Source organism: Pteropus medius, unplaced genomic scaffold (genome assembly GCF_902729225.1).
Source record: "Pteropus medius unplaced genomic scaffold, Ma_sr-lr_union100, whole genome shotgun sequence".
In the NCBI taxonomy this organism is placed as follows: domain Eukaryota; kingdom Metazoa; phylum Chordata; class Mammalia; order Chiroptera; family Pteropodidae; genus Pteropus; species Pteropus medius.
The window spans coordinates 13,106,482-13,126,852 of record NW_024355990.1 but is presented as its reverse complement, the minus strand read 5'-3'; the positions used below and the strand labels follow the sequence as shown (position 1 = coordinate 13,126,852).

Sequence of the window (20,371 nt, the reverse complement as noted above, 5' to 3'; positions counted from 1 at the left end):
TGTATGGCGGGATGTTCTGACGTTTTAAGCCACTGCAGGTACTTGAAGACGCTTTATTTTTAACTTTAACCTCTCAAGTTTGTGTAGATTATCATGGACGAAACAATGAAAATGTTTATGTTGGGTAACTGCCTTCACCCTTAGGCTCACCTGGCTTTCTGGGAGATTCGGGTGATCTCGCTGATGTAGACACCCCACTGAGTCAGGCCTGGGGCAGAGTCAGCTGCTGCTGGTACCTGGCGAACTGCCTTCTTCCTGTGTAACGCTGGGTCCTTGTGAACTGGGATCTACATACTTAGTTGCTCGGTTGCCGATGGTGAAAGGACAATAATCTTATTCCTATTAGCGGAGCAAACAGCGAACACTCCTCACCTTCTTTGCCAACGAAGTAAATGAAGTGACAACACGTCCTCAGCCCCTGAGGTCTGTGCATTCGGAATGGTGTCCCTTCCAGAAAGGATATAGGATCTTGGAAGATGAGAAGGACCCATGATGTGTCTCTTCATAGAAAGTTGCTGTCCCCCAGGCTAATCACTTTCATCATTTCCTATAGGGAAATTGGGGCTCCTGTCCCTTCTCTGTGAAGTTTTGGGGAGGTAAAATAGACTGGTGTCCCTGTCAATCACAGCTGGCTTCTCTAGGCCAGCAGCTGTCCTGGGGACATGATGTCCTGTTCATATCAAGAGACTACTTTGCTTTTTAGTTGACTTAATCATCCTGCTCCTATTGGTCACATGGAGCTGCTGTTTATTTCCCTGTGAAATTCTAGTGTGATCGAACAGTTCACAAGGTTGTGTGAACTGTTCACACAACCTTGTGAACAGTTTACCTTTAGACCCTGTTTGAAAAGGGTCTAAAATTAAGTTGCTACGTTAGGTTGACTTTTACATATGTGGCCTGGGGCTGAGCTAAGGCGAAAGAAGGGATTCTAGAAGCCTCAGAGCCTGCGCCTCCACTGATACCTGTTGGAACATCATTTGCAAGAACAGTTGGACAACGAGGCAATTTATAATGGGATCTAATGTCAGTATGGCATGTAAGAGTCTCGTTCTCACAGCGATCCCATGAGATAAGCATAATAATAAGTATCTCCTTGATGGGAAATTGAAGTGCTCAGAAGTAAAGTGGTTTGCCTAAATTCAAACTCTAATGAGGGACAGAGCTGGCCCTTGACAAGTGTTTTCTTCTACTACGCCACACCACCCACTTAAGTGTTTTTAGGAGGTAACACCTTAACATCTCGGCACAGGCCTGACCATTATTGCTTTCTCTCAGACGCATATTTAATACCGGCTCTGCCAGACCAGCTTGGTCGTAGTGAGGAGGTTGTGTCCTGATGGAGTTGCCATCACATTAACCGTGCATCTGTGGATCTGCCCACCTCCAGGCAGGTGTCTGGAAGGGATGGCTTGACACCGGCTCTATTCTTTGATGGTAGTAAATGCCTTGCTTATTCCAGGTCTGTCAGAATTGTGACAATCTGAGACTCAGTCAAAAAATGAACAAGTGATGGAAATTGCAATGCATGTCAAAATTTGGTGGTGGCATGCTTTGTGTAGTTGACTGTACGGTGGAAAAAATTTCCATGGATTAAGCAATCCACCTTCATCAATCAGGGAGGGAACTTGCCTTCAGAAATCAGAGGCAAAACATTCCTTAGCGTTTTTTGCACAGCAATCTCTAGAAGGAAATTACTCAGGAGTATGTTTACCTAGGGAAGAGGTCTTTGGTTAGGTTTATACCGTCTCACTGAGCTGTGTCTTTCTCTTGCCCTTTTTTGATTGACCAAGGATCTTTTGCACTCGAGTGCCTGATGTGACGTTCAATACACTGAGCTCTGGAAATTGGATCGGTCTGGCCTGGGTTCTCTTTGGAAGGTGCCAGCATTCTTATCCAGACCACGAAGGTTTATGAATGACCAGATTTTCATAGAAATTTGGACAAGGTTTCAAATCTGGAAAGGGAGTTCTCCAAACCAGCCCATGAGCCTGGGGTTAAGGATTTCCAGGGCCTGGTTTGAGCCTCATACGGTAGTATCTCTGGCTTCACTCGTACCAAGAAAACCTTGAAGGACTGAGCCAGGAGGGGGTCGACGCTGTGAGCGCACAGTCAGATGGCTGTTTAGAGTGATGTATTCAGTGACATTGACTCTCACTCTGCCCTTCCTGTGTTTCTGTATCCAGAGGCAAATCCTCCAGTATCCCCCCCACCCCACCCGTGCCCAAAGACTTATCTATAATACAGAGAGAGTCAAGCAGGGGTGAATGTCGCTGTGGAAAATTCTGATTTTGTCACATTTCTTGGTAGAGAAGACGTGACCTTGAAGGCATATGTGCGATTGACGCCCAAACCCTTGGGATATCCTTATTTGGAAGAAATTGGGATTATGTAAGTAATGTTGTTTCGAGTTCTCTGACATACTGAGGTACAGTGACATAGCGCAAACATGAAAACTCTCGTCCTTGTACTTTAGAATAGAAATTGCCAGCTTTATGCATTTTACCACATATTTTTGTCTTGATTTCATAATTACTTTTGTATGTACAACTATGTCCTTTTTTAGATGTGAGCTGAGTGTTTTGAGTTAGAGAATGGACACTTTTTATAGCACAAAGAAGGAAACTACAGGAATCTGTCACCAGCTTGTCCTCCAAACAAAGTTTGTGGAGAGGAGCATGAAACTTCAAGTCCTAGAATATCTCAAATGCATGAGTTTTGCCATACTGAATGGCCATGACTATGCATATGGGTCTTTGCATGAAAATAGAAGGACCCAGCTGCCCACTGTTTAGTAATTCCAATCCAGGAAGATCGCTACATGCTACCATTTGACTTAAATTACATCACAGTTTTTTATCTGTTCTTGATTTTTTGTTTCTAGGTGCAAAAATATGAGGAGTTATCTTAATGCTAAAAAATGTGTTGTTCTAGCTAAACGAGATTTAATCTGGGGATTAATCTCACTCTTTAGTTTTGATTTTAAAAGGCATCAGGCTGATTAAATTATATTCAGTTCTTGAGGAACAGGAGAAGTCCAGATGACATGTTCTCGGTGCCGCCACTATTGTGAGACAGTCTCTTTCACCCTCCGACTCTAGAAGAAATATATTTTACCATGTGATTGTATGTTCCCTACTAGGGAGTATAGATCTCTCCCAGGGATACAACTACATCCATAAGCATCAATCACTGATGCTTTTAGGTGTCCTTTGAACATTAAATAACCGCAGTGTGAACATCCTAGATTAAAGAAGAAATCTCAACAAGACCTTGATTGATATTAGGTATCCAGGATCCATCTCAGGGGTCCACACCACTGATAAAAAGGAGAGTCCATCCTCTAGAGTATATTTCAGGCATAAAATATTAAATAAGAATTCATAAAAGGCATATTACTCATCTTAAATCAATTCGCTATGCTAACAATTTGTATTGAATGCAGCTTGTGGTATTTAGCTTACACAGGATAAGTAAAATTCTTACGCAGATAAGATCGTACGCATAAAATATGATTGTATGGCACAGTGGTTCAGAGCACCCCCTCTGGGGTCGGACAACTTGGAATGGAATACCTACTCTGCCACATACTGGCTGTGAAATCTTAGGTGAAGTTTCTTAATTTTTCTAAGGCTCAGTTGTCTCCTTTGTAAAATGAGCCAGATATATAGAGATTTACGAAAATTAAATAAGTTAATACACATAAAGTGCTTAGCACAGTGCTGGAACGTCGGAGGCATTCAAATAATGCTAACTACTACTACCATTATTATCATCACTCTCATATTACTATTATTATAATATATCGATATTACTTATTATCATCCTAGACAAAAATATTCAAACTGCTAGTTTTTATATGATGCAATTATTACTGTATTTTACTTTTTTCATTTAAAACAAAAACTAGACTCAGCAATGCAATCGGTTAGAAGGGAAGAAGAATGAGGCCCAACCAGGATGAACGGGGAAGGTCACATGGCCAGGGTAGGTGGTACCCAGGATGGAGCCCCTGCCCTTTCCTTTCCCTGCTCTGCCCTTTAGGATTTTTCAATATCTTGTTTTTGAGTTAGCTTTTTCCTAACACACACACACACACACACACACACACACACAGCTACCTTTTACACACACACACACCCAGCAGCAGCAAGAGAATGTCTTCCAGAGCCCCAAGTACCTGTTTGGAAGATAACCCGCTTGAAAACCGGGGTCTCTCAAAATTTGTCTCTTGCCCCCAAGATTGGTCTCGTTTCTTCTCGTTTGGGTCTCTTCTGTATTCCTGTCGTCTCAGACAAGCCTGGAGAACAGAAGAAGTTTTTTTTGGTCTCTGATCTATGACTAGCTTTGATAACTTTGTGCTTACTTCCCACTGTGAAGAACACGAAATACACGAGGTACATCTCTAGTGCGTGTTAATATCCGGTACCGGGCGTGAACACACTCGCCCCAAGCATCATTCTTTCTTCCCTCTGCCCAAAATGCCAGGTCAAAAATATTAGTCATTGCTTTAATAAACTCAAACAACAGACATACTAAGAGGCATTTTCTCAAGGATTTGCCCAACAACTGCCTCCTCAAGGAAGTACCTAACACACCGTATGAATTCTCTTCCTGGTCTCTTCCTCTTCATCGCGCCTCCTTCATACTCACCTCCACTCTACTCTATCCCCTTGACTTATGCCGCAGTTGTAGGACAAGAATTTTCATATGTGAGACCCTTAGCATATGCTGTTCCTTCCACTTGGAACGCCTTTCACAGGATGTTCTCTTGTCAAATCCAGATCTATTAAGAACTACTAGCTCCTTGGCGTCTCTTGTTTTCCTGCCTCTCTACTCCCCCCTAGGCCAAATTCATTGCTCCTTTACACATATGAAACTTGAGTTATGCAACTTTTTTCATTTTGTTTTTGAGCCTGTTTTTCCTGCCAATCAGTGAGGACCCTGAGGCCCTCTTACCTTTTCAATCCCCCAGCATCTAGTATTTAATGTTAATCGAATTGCATTTTTTGTTGTGGAGTAAAACGGCAATCCCCAAATACAAAATAAAAAAGATAAAATAACCAAGAAAATATATCTTTTTTTTTTTTATTTTTTAAAACAAAATTGAAGGAAAACCTACAACCAAAATATTTCTCCTCCAGTACAGGGGCTGAAAGAACCCAAGGATATCATGTGCTATGGGAGTTTCAACTGATAGTTTAAATACCCTCGAGGAGTAAGACTTCTTGGAGCATTTCTGGACTTGTAGATCCAGCGACCGGATTCACCCTTGCCCTGCCAGAGCTAAATTATCCATTTGCCACAGTAAATAAAGGTGACGTAAAGACCAACAGTATTGTTTCTAAACCAGGCCTGACATGTCCGCCTTCCTGGCTGAGTGGAGAAAGAAAAGATTCCTTCAGCGTCTTCCCCTTTCTGTTAGAAAATGCATCTCCTTCCTTGATGTAGAAGGACTTGTAGGGGCGGTGGGGGCAGGGGGCGGGTAGGGGAGGTGAGAGAAGGTTAAGAATAGAAACGATATAACCCATTTCCCACTTGGAACTGGGGCGAGAGAGTCAGTTATACCGTGTGTCACAGCTGTGTGGCAGGTGAAGTGCTGGCCTCCAGGCTCACACACCGTGGCCAGGGGGTTGGTCACCTGCCAAAATGGTCAATTTTTTTTTTTTTCTGTCCCATGGTTAATCTTATTTTCAAAAACCATGCCATAGAGAGAGTGAGCCATTGTAATACATCCTGGGCAGGGTTTGTTTGCATAAATAATTTAAACAAGAAAACTCGAAATATAACTATAATAAATAAGATAAACACCAAAGAGTCAGCTGGAGAGCTTAGCGAAGTTCCACTAGGTACACCCCCGCCCCTTTTTTTATTCCTGTTATAATGACTCGAGATCAGAGCTACTGCTAGGGCGGAGCCTTGGTCTGGACTGTTGTTTCCAGAAGTGGCAGGTGTCTGTTCTCCGAATCTAGTGGTATTAAAGGCGCAAGAAGAAAATGCTGAGGGGCTGAGAGTGGAGGAGCCAGTCTGAGCAAATGCTCCCAGGACCAAGGCAGATTTTGCGGGATGAACAGAATTCTTGTGGGCTGGGTGTTTTTTGGAAACTCTCTCCAAGAATGCATGCGACTTAAATATTTCTTTACCAAAAGAGGATGAGGAATATAGTTTACAATGTTGAAAACAAATTTTTCCCCCTCTGGTTCCTTATTCCCCCTCTCATAGAGGAGCAGGAGAACAAACCAGTGGCAAGGTAGGTACTTCCCATTTTTCATATTGATCCAACCAAGCAATCTTTCTGTGTGAATTAAATGTTAATCCTCTTGAAGTTATAGCTTGGCTGAGGAGAAGGGACATAGGGACACAGCCAAATTCAGGCTCCCAGTCCTAGAAATAGCAAGATTCCAGCCATACTCTCCCAAAGGGGCTAGTTTTCCCTGGGCTAGTTTTCCTGTTATGTGTAAATGTTAACGATTTTGTTGTTGTTGACACTTATGTTGTTTCTACTTGGGGCAGAGGAGGAGTGTGAAACCCATAGCACGAGGAGGAGGAGGAAAGGACTTGTAATTCATAGTCGCCAGGGGCTCCCCTTACTCTGGGACTTTAAAAATGTCCCCCTTTCAATTTCACGTGCCTGGAGCTGGATTGCTATAAATAAGTTTGTTTGTGTGACGCAACTGGCTGAGGGCAGTCTTGAAATTGAAGGCGTGTCAGGTAACTTCTTTTTCCTTTCTTCGGGACAATCAGGTCTTCCTCCTTCACTCCTTCTTGGTGTTGCTCCCCTGCTCCCTGCCTACCCCCCCGAGCCCATCTCTCTGACTACACAGCTCACGCAGTCAGGCGGCTGGCTGCCTTCTGTGCAGAAGCCACCACCACTGTGGGGGCAGAACACAGAAGGTGCATATATGCCTGTGGGGGATGACGTGGGTTTTGTGACTCACCGTAACTCAATACTGGTAAACACGACAAACCCCAGCTCTGCCACTTTCTGGCATCGTGACCTTGGGCGAGCTGACTAACTTCATTGATTCTCACTTCTCTCATCTGTAAGAGGGAGTGTGAGATGGCCCTGTGCCTCAGGATGGCTGTGAGAGCACGAGGCACAGTTAGTAAGATGCTTAGCAGAGTGACTGGCTCACGGATTGTGTTCAGTAAAAGCCTCCACCGCCACCACCATCACCACTGCCACCGCAGAATCTTTCTGTCCAAGCCTGAGGTTCATCTTGTTTTTCTATGCCAGAAGTAGAGGTGTGTGTCCTAAGCCTGACTGTTCCCCCAGCAGCCAACTGAGGGGGATCCTGCTCTAGTCACTCAGGGTCCCTCTGTAAACCATTTTTTCTTCGGTATTACCGCTCATTGAACTGACAGAAATGTTCAAAGTTTCTTTTGCTTCTTTTATTATCAGTTTCTTCCTTGGCCCTGGCTCCTGGTGCCTTAAGAAGCCATCCATGTACCACAGGAACCCTTCCCGGCCTCATAGTTCTGGAAAAAAAACCATTCTGAGACCCAACTCAACATCTCAGTCAACAATGGCTCCTTTCAAGGTTATTGTTACTCAGACTCCACAAGCATTTTGGTGCCACTATCTTCAGCTGGTTGTTTTTGGTTGTTCTTATGAGCTAATGTGCATAACCCAGAGTTTGGGGTTTTAATTATCATTGGTGACATTATTAAAGTTCATTGGTGACATTATTAAAGTTCATTGGTTTGCAGAGGTTAAGTAATCAAAGGTGTAATGACAGTTTGATGTGGTATTCCCTTCAAATGAGTTGATTTTCCTGTTCTAGATGTGAAAAGTAGAGAAACACATACCTCAGAGGTGAGCAGAGCACAGACCCACCCCTCTGACTCCCATGGGAAGGGAAGTTGAATTATCTCCATTCCCTCAGCCCTCTGAGTGGACAGTTCCAAACCCTAGCCACCTGGCATAGTCACCTATCCTGTCCTTGAACAGTTTATATCGTCATGTTCAGTTTGATCTGCACTTGAAGGAATCAGAATGAAAAGTGACATGAAATGAAACCCATCCGAACACATTTGATAGATTATAGGAAATCATTCTGAAATGCCAAGCGTAATCTTTCTCTCTGGCTTTCAGTGGACATTTACGGTGAAATTTTGCCTCAAGTTACATAAACACTTTTGACAAGAAAGAAGAGGAGGAGAAGGAGGAGGAGGAGGAAGAGGAGGAAGAGGAGGAGGAGGAGGAGAAGAAGCCATGCAGCATAAACACCCTTGAAGAAACAGAGCCAAATTCTGAGATGGCATATAATTACGTACTAGTTACTAGATTCTGAAATAGCATGTAATATGCCAAATAGATGTTTATTTCCTCTTGTTTTTTCAAAAAGGTCCCACCCAACCACTGAAAAGAGAATTAAAATAACTCAGGGTGGGTTTAACCCTCCTCTTCTGCCGCTTCCACACAGACCTGTAAAGGCACTGTTAACTTGGCGCATACCAACCCTCAGCATTATTTTAGGATGTAGCAGGAATAGTGGGTAAAGGAGGTTTCTAAGGGCTTCAATTTGAGCCAGTTCATTAAAGGAGAGTCAAGCACAGGGAGGAATATGTGGCAAATGTATGTGATTTGGGAGTCACAGGTAGTTATTAGGTCTCACACTATTTGTACACCCCAAAGCAGGGACTCCCTGGTGTCTGATCGGGTGACTGCACTGTTGAATAAAAGCTGGGATTTCCACAAATAACTGGCCAAGTTTGTCAATGGCCCAGGGTTTCAACATCCACCCAACACAAAGTCTACCTTAGTAAATTATCTAAATACATGTAGGTCATATATGAACCAAGTTATTGAGGAGTTGTTAAAGCCAAGCAATTGATTCTTAAACCCCGACTTTAAATCCTTTCTGGAACAAGGCAAAGGATGGATTAAATAATATAACTAAATATCATTGTGGGTCCCTTCAAATTAGTTCCTGTGGGTTGCAATATAGTTACTTCAACAATGCTCAGAACATCTCAAAGACAATCCCATTTATTTTTTGCAGACTTTACGATGACTGACTTTGAAAATGCTCAATGAGAGCGAATTTGACTGTTAGGAGTAGGTACAAGTCAGCTGGATCTGAGTCTGATAAACAGAGTTGGTGGTCTAGTTAGGTGACTCTGGCTGTCGTCAATGACAAAGTGTTCGGTTCAACAGTGAAGAGTAAGGCTGCTCCTGCATTCAAGTAGCCATGGTCAAGTCTGAGAGGGAGTCACACAACAGAGTTTCATGAGCAATGTGAGAGAGGTATGAAAAGGGTACTAGGATAATAAAACCGATGATGGTGACAGCTGCAAATCTGGCAAATTTACTAAAAGTCATTAAATTACGCAATTAAAATAAGTGAATTTTATAATATGCAAGTGACACCTCAATACGGTCGTTGTTTTGTTTTGTTTTGTTTTTTTAAAAAAAAGGTGTTATGGGAGTACAGAAGTTCCCTTTGGTTCTGAATTAAAACTGTGGTTCCCACCATCCTTGTCAAGAGGGTAAAGTTAAGAAGCGGGGAGAAGAGGCTAGAGTTGTGTTTGAGGTTTAGGCTGGTCTTGCTGTGGTTCTTGGGTCTCGGACCTGCCGTTAAGTGAGGGCAAACAACTGAAGGGTTTCGTGCATTCCAATGGCATGGGCAAATTCGCATTTAGGTAGATTTCAATAAGCAAGACTGGAGGCAAGGAGACCGGTTATAAGGATATTGTAACGGTCTTAGAGGGAAACTATGGAGGTGGGAATCCTAGTGCTGGCAGCAGGATAAAAAGGAAGGCACAGGCTCATGAGCTTTTAGGTAAACTTGGCAGGACTTGGTACTTGGTGAGATGTGTGTGGCGAGGGAGGAGGAGGAGTCAGGGGAGGCGTAGGTCACTATCCCCAGACGGGGAGTATAGAAGAGGGTGGCAGGGGGATGGGCATGTGGAGTTCAACCGTGGCCATGCTGAATTTGTAGTGCCTCTGCGACATCCAATGGAAGCAAGCAGGTACGCGTCTGATTCTGACACTTTGGGAAGACTCAGGATTACAAGTCATTAGTATATGAGCGGTGGTTAAAAACATATGACAGGGTGAGATGGGTCACAGAGACCTTGTGAATGAGAAGAAAATCGGTGAAGGGTGGAAAACTGGGGGGAATTAATGTCTGAGAGGCAGGGAGAAGAATGTAAGAGAAATAGAAGGAAAAGCAGGAGAGTGTGATGTCAGAAAGCCAAAGGAGGAATGTTTCAGGAAGAAAGGGGTAATAATGTCAAGTGTAGATAAAGCTCCAGAAAATGAAGGCTGAAAAGGTATCCACTGAATTTGGCTACCGGTGAAAACAGTTTCGGGGAAGTGAGGTCACAGCCAGGCTGCAGCAGGTTAGGGAATGAATGGGAGGATAGGAAGTGAAGATGGTCATGTAACTGACTGTTTGGGGACGTCTGGAGACTGGAACGTGCCAGGGCTGTGGCTAGAAGAGGACACATGGCCACAGACAGCTCGGTTTTGTTCTTAGAATGGAGAGGCTTGAGCATGTTTGTAGGCTGGGCCAATAAGAAGGAGGGACATTGCAAAAGATACAGACGAGAGGTCCATGGATGCAGAGGGGCTGGTGACGAAGGGGCATGGACCAAGATCTCAGGCCGAGCACTGGCACGGAGAGTGCCACCTCATCCCGCGAGACCCGAGGGCTGGGTGGGTGTGTAGCCTGGAACAGCAGGGGAGGTGCCGAGTGGCTCCCTACCTGATGGCCTCGGGTTCTTTGTTTTGTTTCATTGGTGCGGTGCCCCTGCGATGAACAGGAAGAGAAATTCTTTGTTGAAAGTGTGGGGATTGGAGGTTTGAAACGAGTGGAAATGTTTAGGAGTGATGGTAACAGAGGGAGCTGGTGGACAAATAACCATGCTGAAGCGAGCCGTCCTCCACCCCTCTCTTTCCCTCGCTCCCCTTCCTCTCCACTGATCAGCAAGACGTCTGTGCTGCTTCTGTCTCCTGGGTTGGGCCGCTCCTTGTCACCACCCTGGCCCAAGCCGCCATCATTTCTATTCTATTCTATTGTTGTTTCTTTACTAGTTTGTTTTTTTTTTTGCTGCTTCTCTTGCCCTTTTTTGCCCTCTTTCCATCCAGCAGCCAGAGAGATCTTTTAAACATGCAGATCAGACCATACCACTTGCCCGCTTAAAATCAGCTAATAAATAATTCTCATTGTGCTAAGAATAATCTAAATGTCAGTCTTTGTCCTGAAATACCGGACCTCACCCGGCCATATCTACCTCTTCACACTTTCCCTTGGTCCATGTGTTTCAGCCATTCTGGCCTTGTTTTTTCCAATGAGCCAAGTTAGTTCCTGCCTCAGGGCCTTTGCATTCCTCCTGCTCAGGATGCTCTGGCTGGCTCTTTCCCGTCATTTACTTCTGCGGCCAAAGTGTCTTCCTCAGAGAGGCCTTCCCTGACTGTGTAAAGGATGATCACTCCTACCCCTATTACCTCTGTTTTATCTGCCTCATATTCATCAGTAACTGAAACTACCTTACATATTCATTTACTTGTGTGTGTTGTTTCTCAATCCTAGGAGGAGAACTCCGGGAGGCAAGGAACTTTGTTCAAGACATAGCAGGCACTTCAATGTTATCATTTATAAGGACAGTGTTGAAAAGGTCCTCATTAATAAGGACAGTGTTAAAAGCCCAACAGAGATTAGAAAATAAAATTGCAAAGGCTACAAGCCACACGGTTATGTGATTTTTTCCAGCAAAGACTATAAAATAAGAATGATTATCCTACATGCCTGTTCTGGAGACAGAGTCGAACTGAGTATTTTGAAACGTGGGCTGGGCGGCAGAGGCATCTTTGTGAAAAGTATATGCATCCCAGCACAAGACCCGTTCAAATGTTTATGGTCTTATTTTATAGGAATTCCCTCCGTTTTATAGTCTTGTAGGTGTGCTGGCAAGTCGTGGGAGGAATTTTGCTGACTCCATTTCCAGCCCAAAGCTAAGCTGTGTAATACAGGTGAAATCAGGTCACCGAGATAGGTCTGGTTTCCTTGGTGACCCAGGAGGTTCGGTTATATTTGAAATTGCTAAGGAGGAGAAAAACTGGATAACAGCAGTTCTGTATTTTCCTTAGGGAAGGAGCACTTTTCAATCCTTAGCCGGCGCTGAGGACATGCCTCCTGAGTTGGCGCGGGTGACCTCCGGCCGGTGGGCTGAATGACACTTTTAATTGCTCCCAGAATCCCACACCCAGTCTGGCAAGTTTGTCCTGTGCCAGCTCTGGGTAATTGCATCATGGCTCCTCAGCTCTCTGTTTTGTTTGTGCATGTAAACACTGTAACTAGGGTGACGAATAGTTAGCTTACTGTAGAATGTGCTAACCACCTTTCTTCTGGGGGGATGACAACGGAAGGCCAAGTTATTTTATAGATGGGAGGGTGACCCAGTTAACTCTTTAATGTCTTTTTTAATGCCTTTTTTCTCGATAGCTGGTTGATCAAATATAAGCACTGACAGCATGTATTGGCAAGGTTTGTGTGACAAGCTCTGTGCTAAATACTTTTAAAATGTTATTTCATTTTCACGATACACTTATGAGGTGGGTACTGTTATTATCCGCATTTTACAGACCTGGAAACTGAGACTCAGAGAGGTAAAGTGGCTTTCCATGGTCACGCAGCTTAAGTGGTGAGTTAGGATTACAGAAAACTGTTTATCACATATTGATACTGTATCCTGAATTCTCTCATACTGGAAGCGAAAGTGGAAGATAATTCTTGTTTTCTGCAATTACCTGATATTCAGATTCTACCTTGTGCTGCATGTCCCGCAGATATTGAACATCACTGACGAACTTCTGCCTGTCCCTTGCTTCAGGCAACATGATTCTTGATCCCCGACCTGCACATAAAAGATAAATCCATGTGCTGTGACAGAATCCTTTGTTACTTGGCCATATTTCGAATTATCTTAGTAGAATTAATTGCTTTTGTTCTCTTTTTAACCTCATCTCCATTGTTTGAAAGGCACAGATGCTTCTCTCAGATTGAAGGGACTCTTTGTATGGGTGGCAATGCCCTCACAACCCTCCTGTTCTGGGCGTAAATAATGCAGCCATCAGCTGGCTTCAGTGATCCTGTCCTCGTTATTCACAGGGAGTTAGGTTGACAGACACCTGATTCAGAAACAGTTCTACAACATGACAAAAAAGAAAAGAACCTAGCTAAATTTAGTAAGGACCAAAGTTATGAGCCCCTGGGAATTTAAATTCATTTATTCAACAATGATCGCACCCCGCTTCCAACCCAGGTGCTGCGTTGGGCACTGTGGTAGAGCAGTCAGCGAGGTGGGCATGGCCCCCGTCTTTGTGGTGTTTGCAGTCCAGGGTGGGAAGACTGATATTGAATGAGTGACCCCTAATTGCGGTAAGTGCTATGGAGACTTATAGGCTTCTTCGGGGGAGTGTCATTATGGGAGGGCATAACCCGGTCTGGGAGGCCAGGTTTTCCTTAGGAAATGACACCGAGTTTGCTAGGGAGTGTGAGCTAGGCAAGAAGTAGGACGGAGCATCTCAGACGGAAAGGACGGCAGGCCCAGAAGTTTCAGGACAGGAGGGCCAGTGCAGTTGGAGCAGAGAGAGAGGGGAGAACAGCACCTATGGGCTGGAGGGCGGGTAGGGGCCAGCTCATGTGGGTGGGACCTTGAAGGTCAAGATTTGAAGAGCCATAGAAAGCCTTTGGAAGGTTCCCATCTGGGGAGTTAATGATTAGATTTGCATTTTTAAAAGGTCCCTCCAGCTATTACATGGAGAATAGACGGGTGGAGGAGGTGGAGTAAAAACGGAAGTGGAAAGACTATTGGGGATATATTATAGTAATCCAGATGGGAGAGGAACATGACCAGATGGGCAGCAAAAGTGGAGGTGAGGAGGAGAAAATGGTGGGGGAGGAGCGGGGGTGGGGAAGGAGGAAGAGGAGATCATAGCTACTATTCGCTGCGCCTCTGGAAGTGCTAGGCACTGTTCTAAGCCTAGTTAATATTTATACATATTAACTCATTCAAATCACGACCATGCTATGAAGCAGGACCTATCTCTCTATTTCGCAGATGAGGAAGCTGGGTCACAAAGGGACTCAGTAAATTGCCTTAGGTTACAGAGCTACTAAGCGCAAGAGTTGAGATTTGAACCCAGAGAGTCTCATGCCAGTGCCCACACTCGTAACCATAATGGATTCAGGGCTACTCAGGAGAGAAAGTCATCAGATCCTGGTGATGACGTGGATGGGCCCGGAGAGGGACATGTGGAGGAAGCTGCCCAGGTTACTGGCTCGAGCAGCTAGCTAGATGATGCCAACGGTCCTCTCAGAAAGGGAGAAGGAAGGAGGAGTAGATTTGGTGAGAAAGCAGTGGGGAGTTTGAAGTGTCTGGGGTACAGCAAAGGAAGACGCTAAGTGAGCAGAGGTAGGGCTCTCGGGAGCTTTTAGAGAGGTAAAGATTTGGGCATGGCCGGCATTTTGAGGACAAGTGATGTCGAAGGCAGAATGGGTATTGAAAAGGGAAGGACGACTCAGGACAAAATTCTGAGGAACGCTAACATTTCCACAACAGGTAGCTGAAGAGAAACTCTGCAAAGGAGCCAGGGAGGCAGGAGGAGAACCGGGTGGGTGCAGTTTCACAGATGCTGAGAAAAAGCGTGTTTCGAGAAGGAGGTTATTAATGGCCTTGGTGAGAGCATTTAGTGGGGTGACAGGACTGAAGACGAATTGCAGTGGGTTGCGCAAATGAGAGGTGACGAAGTAGAGACAGTGCTTTCGAGAAGTTTGGCTCTGACGGGTGTGGCTTCAATTTATGACTGAAATATTTAAGTTCACAGAGAATTAAACGGTCCTGTTAATAACGAGTCTGCTAGACAGATGTTAACTAGACTTACTGTGTTGATCATTCTGCAATATATTCAAATACTGAATCATTACATTGTACACCTGAAATTAATATATGTCCATTATAACTCAGTGAAAAAGAAATGAGTCTGCTAGACCTCGGCTTTAAGGTTATCAAAGTTTCCACACCATTTGTGCTTATTGTCCAGTGAAGCTCTCTCATTTATTTCTGCACATATTTTTTAGTGATTACCAGGTAACAGGTGCTTTCTAGGCTCTGGGGAAAGAGCAGGATAAGACAGGTGACATTCCTGCCCCCAGATGTCTACATTCTGCCACTTTTATTCCCTTCTCTGGTTTATTTAGTTGTGGAGATATTGGCAGAATCAGCTTGTTCCTGACTCATGGTGACCCAATGTTTGGTCTTGTAGCTGTGAAATCTTTCGACATTTATTGTCCAGCCCTGAGCAGCAGGGAGAACTAGTGCTGGTCCCTCGGGGCTTATTTTATCTTAAGTATAGAAAGCTGATCTTTGAGAGTCTGAATCTGAAACTACAGTCCAATAGGTTGCTCCATAATCTATACACAAAACCTAAATCTCTGAGCGTTTTAATAGTCACTTATATTTTAAAAGGTCACTTTTAACTTTCCATATCAATTTGTACCTGCATAGAATGAAGTTATCTCCCTCCCTTTTCAGAAATCGATGATGTTAAAATAGGCAGAAGGATGTGCCCCTGCAGCTACTGTTGGAAAGAGAAGACTGTCTGGATATTAATGGGGCAGAGAACATACGGATTCGTGATGCAAATATGTTAATGGTGACGAAAGGGGCACATCCCACCCGATGATACATTTTGGTTCTGATGTTAACACAGAAAAGCCAGCTAATCCATCCTGGCTTTAATGCAGTGTTATTTTAAGGAGGATTCTAAGTCAAGAGCCATGAAATAACTTTGTCTAAATAGGTAGGAAATAACACTATCTGAATTACTTGCTAGGTTACCTCTGACTTCACAATCACTTACCAAATAAAGGACTTAAAAATTGCCTACAAAAGTTTCTTTTCTCTCCTATAAACTCTCTATTGCTGTACTTTACTATAAAATGAGTATTTAAGAAGCACCATGGTGCCACATGTAATTTCTTATTTAAATATATCAATACTTTGTGAGATTAAGCAACTATCACAGGCACCAAAGAAACAGACCGTTACAGATAGATCGAGGAGATGGTCGATCACCACAGTTTCGACAAACATACGTCACGTTTCTGAAGTGTCACTTAACTTCATACTGTACTGCAGGTTTGAAAAACTGACCAAGATGACCAAAAAACAGAAATAACTGTATGGAAATAAATCCACATGACATAATGCTTAATTCATGGAGCTCAGCTTTGTGGGCCTACTCAACCAGATGGCCATTTGAAGCCAAAAATTTTCCCTCAGTAAATACAGACAGGTGGCAGGGGGTGGGGGGGTGGGGGCAAGCCGAGAATGATAATAAAATGTGGGCAAGGAGCATGTTTCTAAAATAACATCCTGTATTTGCTTCTGTTTCTCACCTTTGAACCGCTTTTCAATTTAAAATCTACTCATGGTCATGCACGCTTCTGTTTTAAGTCTCTGGTGATAACACATTGTGCCAAATTTATGCTTTTAGGAATCAACATAAAAAGCCATTTTAAAGTGGGAGAGGGAAAAGAAAAGGGGAACAGAGGAGGAAGGATGTGGGGAAGGGAGAAGGGAGTCAGCTTAGCAAGAGCCAATGGTTCTTCCTGGCCTCAAAATTCTACATATCTGTGAAATTTCAATGAGGAATATTCTAAGAATTTTGTGACATATGCATTCCTCTCTGGTGTAAATTTCCAATGAATTCAAACCAATTTCCCTGACTAAGAAGAACAGAATCTGATTGCAGAAAAATTTTCAGTTCTTTAAAATAACACACACACACACACACACACACACACACACATACACACAATTTTCTGTTCTATGGCCACATTTGTCAATTTATTTGAAGGGAGTTCTTTTTAATAACAAGTATTTTACTGTTTTCTTACTATGTTCTCGTAGTAGAAATATCATTAAAGTGAGTATTTTATTGGTTCAGCAATAAAATGTAAATTTAAGCCCCTCTTTAGGCTGAAGTTTCCTTTGAAACAAAATTTCTACATGGCTATATTAATACCTGACAATTCGGTTTATAAATTTCCCCTAAGATGTGCAAATTTCCAGTTATAAAAACAGTCACAGGGATGTAAAGTACAGCATAGAGAATATAGTCAATAATATAATAACTATGTATAGTGTCAGATGGGTACTAGACTTATTGAGGGGAGCACTTGGTTAGTTACATAAATGTCTAATCGCCGTGTTGTACACCTGAAACTAATACGTTGCACATCAACTGTAACTTAAAAAAAATAAGAAATTCCTCCTTTCCCACAACTGGGTGCCTAGAAGGATTCAGGAGACCTTAGTCATTGTTTTACATAATTAATTAATTTGTGATGACAAATATTACAGGATTTGTTTAAATCTTAGCTTTAAAAAAAACAGCTTTAAAATCTTTTTAAAATGTCTTGAGTATAAGCAACAAATGTGAGTGTTGGGCCTAATTTTCCTCACTGTCCACTGCTGAGGGTTTCTGTGACAGGAGAGAAAGAAGGGGGATTGCGAGGGGTTGGGGGGGGAGATAGTTTGACGGTTCCAGCCAATTTGGCTTAGGAAATGGGGGCCGGGGGCTGTAAATTGTTTGTAAGAAAAGCTTCTTGCGGGGGGTGGCGGGGGGATGACTATTTTATACTGAAACTGTGAAAGAGATGGGCGGTCACACACTGACCTTCAAGCCCAGAAGCGAGAGAATCAGTGTGTAATTGGGAAACTTTGGTGAGTGGTTGGTAATGTCACAGGACTGAAAAGCAATTCGGTGCTCCCAATAATAATATTATCAACAATTACGCACTCGGAGGCCGCGTATACCTGTCCTGGACTTGCAAACCAGGGCAGTGTGCAGGTAGGTGCGGGGCGGCTGCCAGTGTGCAAACAGAGTCCCCTAACCCTGTCCCTTCGAAGAAGGAAAAAACGGGGGCTGTGCCAGTCGGAGGGCGGGAGTGGCCAAGCGGCCGGGTTCAGGCCGGGTTTCCCACCGGAATCGTATTAGTCGGAAGGAGAGGTGGTCCCTCGCCTCCTCCCCCTACCCCCTCGGAGGACCAGGGGCCGCTGGGTCGCCGGCGCGGCTGGGGCGGGCGGGGCGAGCCGGCCGTTACCTGGCGGGTCAGTCCTTTCTCCCCGGCGAGGGGCTAAGGGGCCGAGGGGCGGGGCAGGCAGGCTAGTCCCGGGCTGAGGAGCCGCCCATCACCCGCGCGGGGCCGTCCGGGGCTCCTCTTCCTCCTCCGCTCTCGTCTCCCCCTCCCTCTACCGGCCCCTCTTCCTCCTCCTCCCCGGAGGCGCTTTCCGCGGCGGCGGCCGGCCTTTCTAGGGGCGGAGGCGGTGGGGGCGGCTGCCTGGCGTCCTCCCGTTTCCTTGGCAACCCGGCCTCCTCCCTCTGCGCGCGGGCGTGGGGGCGGGGCGAGGGCGCGGCCCCGCGGTCCTGAGCGCGACGTGGGCGCCCCGCCGGTTGCCGTGGGAACGAGTGGGATGCGGTCGCGAAGCCGTGATGGCAGCGGGCGGAGACGAGATGCCGAAGGAGGGAGGAAGTGATTGGCTTTGTCTAGATGTCCAAGTCCAGACCTTAAGACCCAAGCCTTCTCTCCTGCCCCGAATCAGTGCTGTGCTTTATAAAGAATGAGTTAGAAAACGAGAGGAGAAAATAATTTTAATTGGCGTAAAATAATATTAAAGGCAATACATGGGTAGAGGGGAGATAGTGCAGCCGTGGAGTTTGAGCTGTGCAGGGGATCTCTTAAATACGTGCTCCAACATAAAAAGGAAGACGCGAATGACTAATTAAGGGTGGCACCCCATCAGAACCGAGATAAGAACCCAGTTACCTCCCGGTTATCAGTAATGGCCGCCTTTCCCAAGGAAGGAAGTTCGCAGAGGTTTAGAATAGTGCCCACAGGGCTTCGCCCTGTCTCTGCCAGGTTTATTTCTGTCTGTGGTTTTCACAGGCAAAGATGATTCTTCCATTTATTTTGCATATTTAGGCACTCAGTCAGTGATTTGCCAGCTGATATCAAGTTAGGGCGTTTTTGATTGAGTAGAGAATAGGGAAAAAGGAGAATAGAAATTCTTGGACCTTTCCTCAGTGCCCAGAATCCCTAAGTGTCTGTGGCTTGGGTATCCTCTCAGCACTGTCCCACATCCGACTGGTGGCCATGTCCTCTGCAGCACTGCACCACTCTCTCTCTGTTCTTGTCACTGCCACCTGAGTTTGGGGCTCCATGCCCTCATGACTGGATTATTGTAAGGGCCTTCTACCCGCACCCTGAGCCCCGTCTTCCACACCCTCTCCCCACCATTTCCCCTATTCTATAAGCAGCATAGGTTGGACGTCATTGGTCCCCTGCTAAGAAGCTTTCAAAGACTCTTCCACTTCTGGAATGAAGTCCAAACTCTTGACTATGGCTTTCCCTATGCTCTTCCCCAGTGCTTGCTCGCTTGCTTGGTTTTCCTCCCTCAACACTTCACTCATACTTCGGCCAGATGAGACTGTGTATTACATACACAACATTGCTCTCTGCCTTCACACCAGCTTCTAAGGCATATCCTGAGCCCAGCAAATCCACGTAAAATGTACTTAGGTGAAGTCTTTGTTTTGAGTTGTCATCCAACCTTCATTGGTCCACCAGCAGTCAATACTTTTCCATCTCCAGTAGCCTAATCTAGGTTCCGTTCTTGTACTCAGCTATCAAGTAATCCTTATTAAAGCATTAACTGATAAGTACTAACCTAAGACCGCTCCCCATGGTTTTTGCCTTTCAAAAAGAGATGCTTAAAGATGCAAGGTCTTTAAGATACACTAATTGAAACCATAATAGCGAAATGATAGAGAGCTTGTTCTGCTGAGGCTGGGACCCCTCGCAAATAAAAATAAAGGGAATCGACACGCCCAAGGACACATGGTAAGTAGCAGATCAAGGCTCAAAAGCAGAGCATCCCATTCCCAACTTCCTGATGTTGCCCACTAGTAAGAAAAACACCTTGGTACATGTTGGGCCTAGATTTTTCTCCTCCCACTTCAAGATCTGTTTAAAATAATACTGTCCACCTCAAAAGATTGCTGTGAGGATTAAATGAGAGAGGACAAACAAAGCATGTACTATCATACTTGCTATATAGTAAACAATTGGTAGCTTTCCTTTCTGAGGCATATTTTAAGATTTTATTTAATGCACGTGAGTGTAAGCCATAAATATTTTAAGACTTTTAAATAACTAAGTTTGGAGACGTCACTTCACAGCTCAGTTTTAAACGTTCTTCTACATTTCAAGTGTTTCTGAAATCTGAGTCCTTTGAAAAGAATCATGGTGCCCTTGAAAGAGGATGAGAGTGCCAGAGGTCAGCCTGTAAAAAGTTATTG

General features: G+C 44.5%; 1 protein-coding gene across 1 annotated transcript in view; it reads right to left on the bottom strand.

Annotated features, from left to right (window-relative positions):
* Positions 1–18,439, bottom strand: part of MARCHF10 (membrane associated ring-CH-type finger 10) — a 76,138-nt gene extending 57,699 nt beyond the window's left edge. Inside the window, exons 1-3 of the mRNA XM_039859923.1 lie at positions 18,117–18,439; positions 12,755–12,861; positions 4,178–4,297 (exon numbers count right to left, since the gene is read on the bottom strand). Of these exons, the coding sequence (XP_039715857.1) occupies positions 4,178–4,297; positions 12,755–12,844 (210 nt within the window). The 5' untranslated portion in view covers positions 12,845–12,861; positions 18,117–18,439. The remainder of the gene's footprint in view (positions 1–4,177; positions 4,298–12,754; positions 12,862–18,116) is intronic.
* Positions 18,440–20,371: the final 1,932 nt, after the last annotated feature.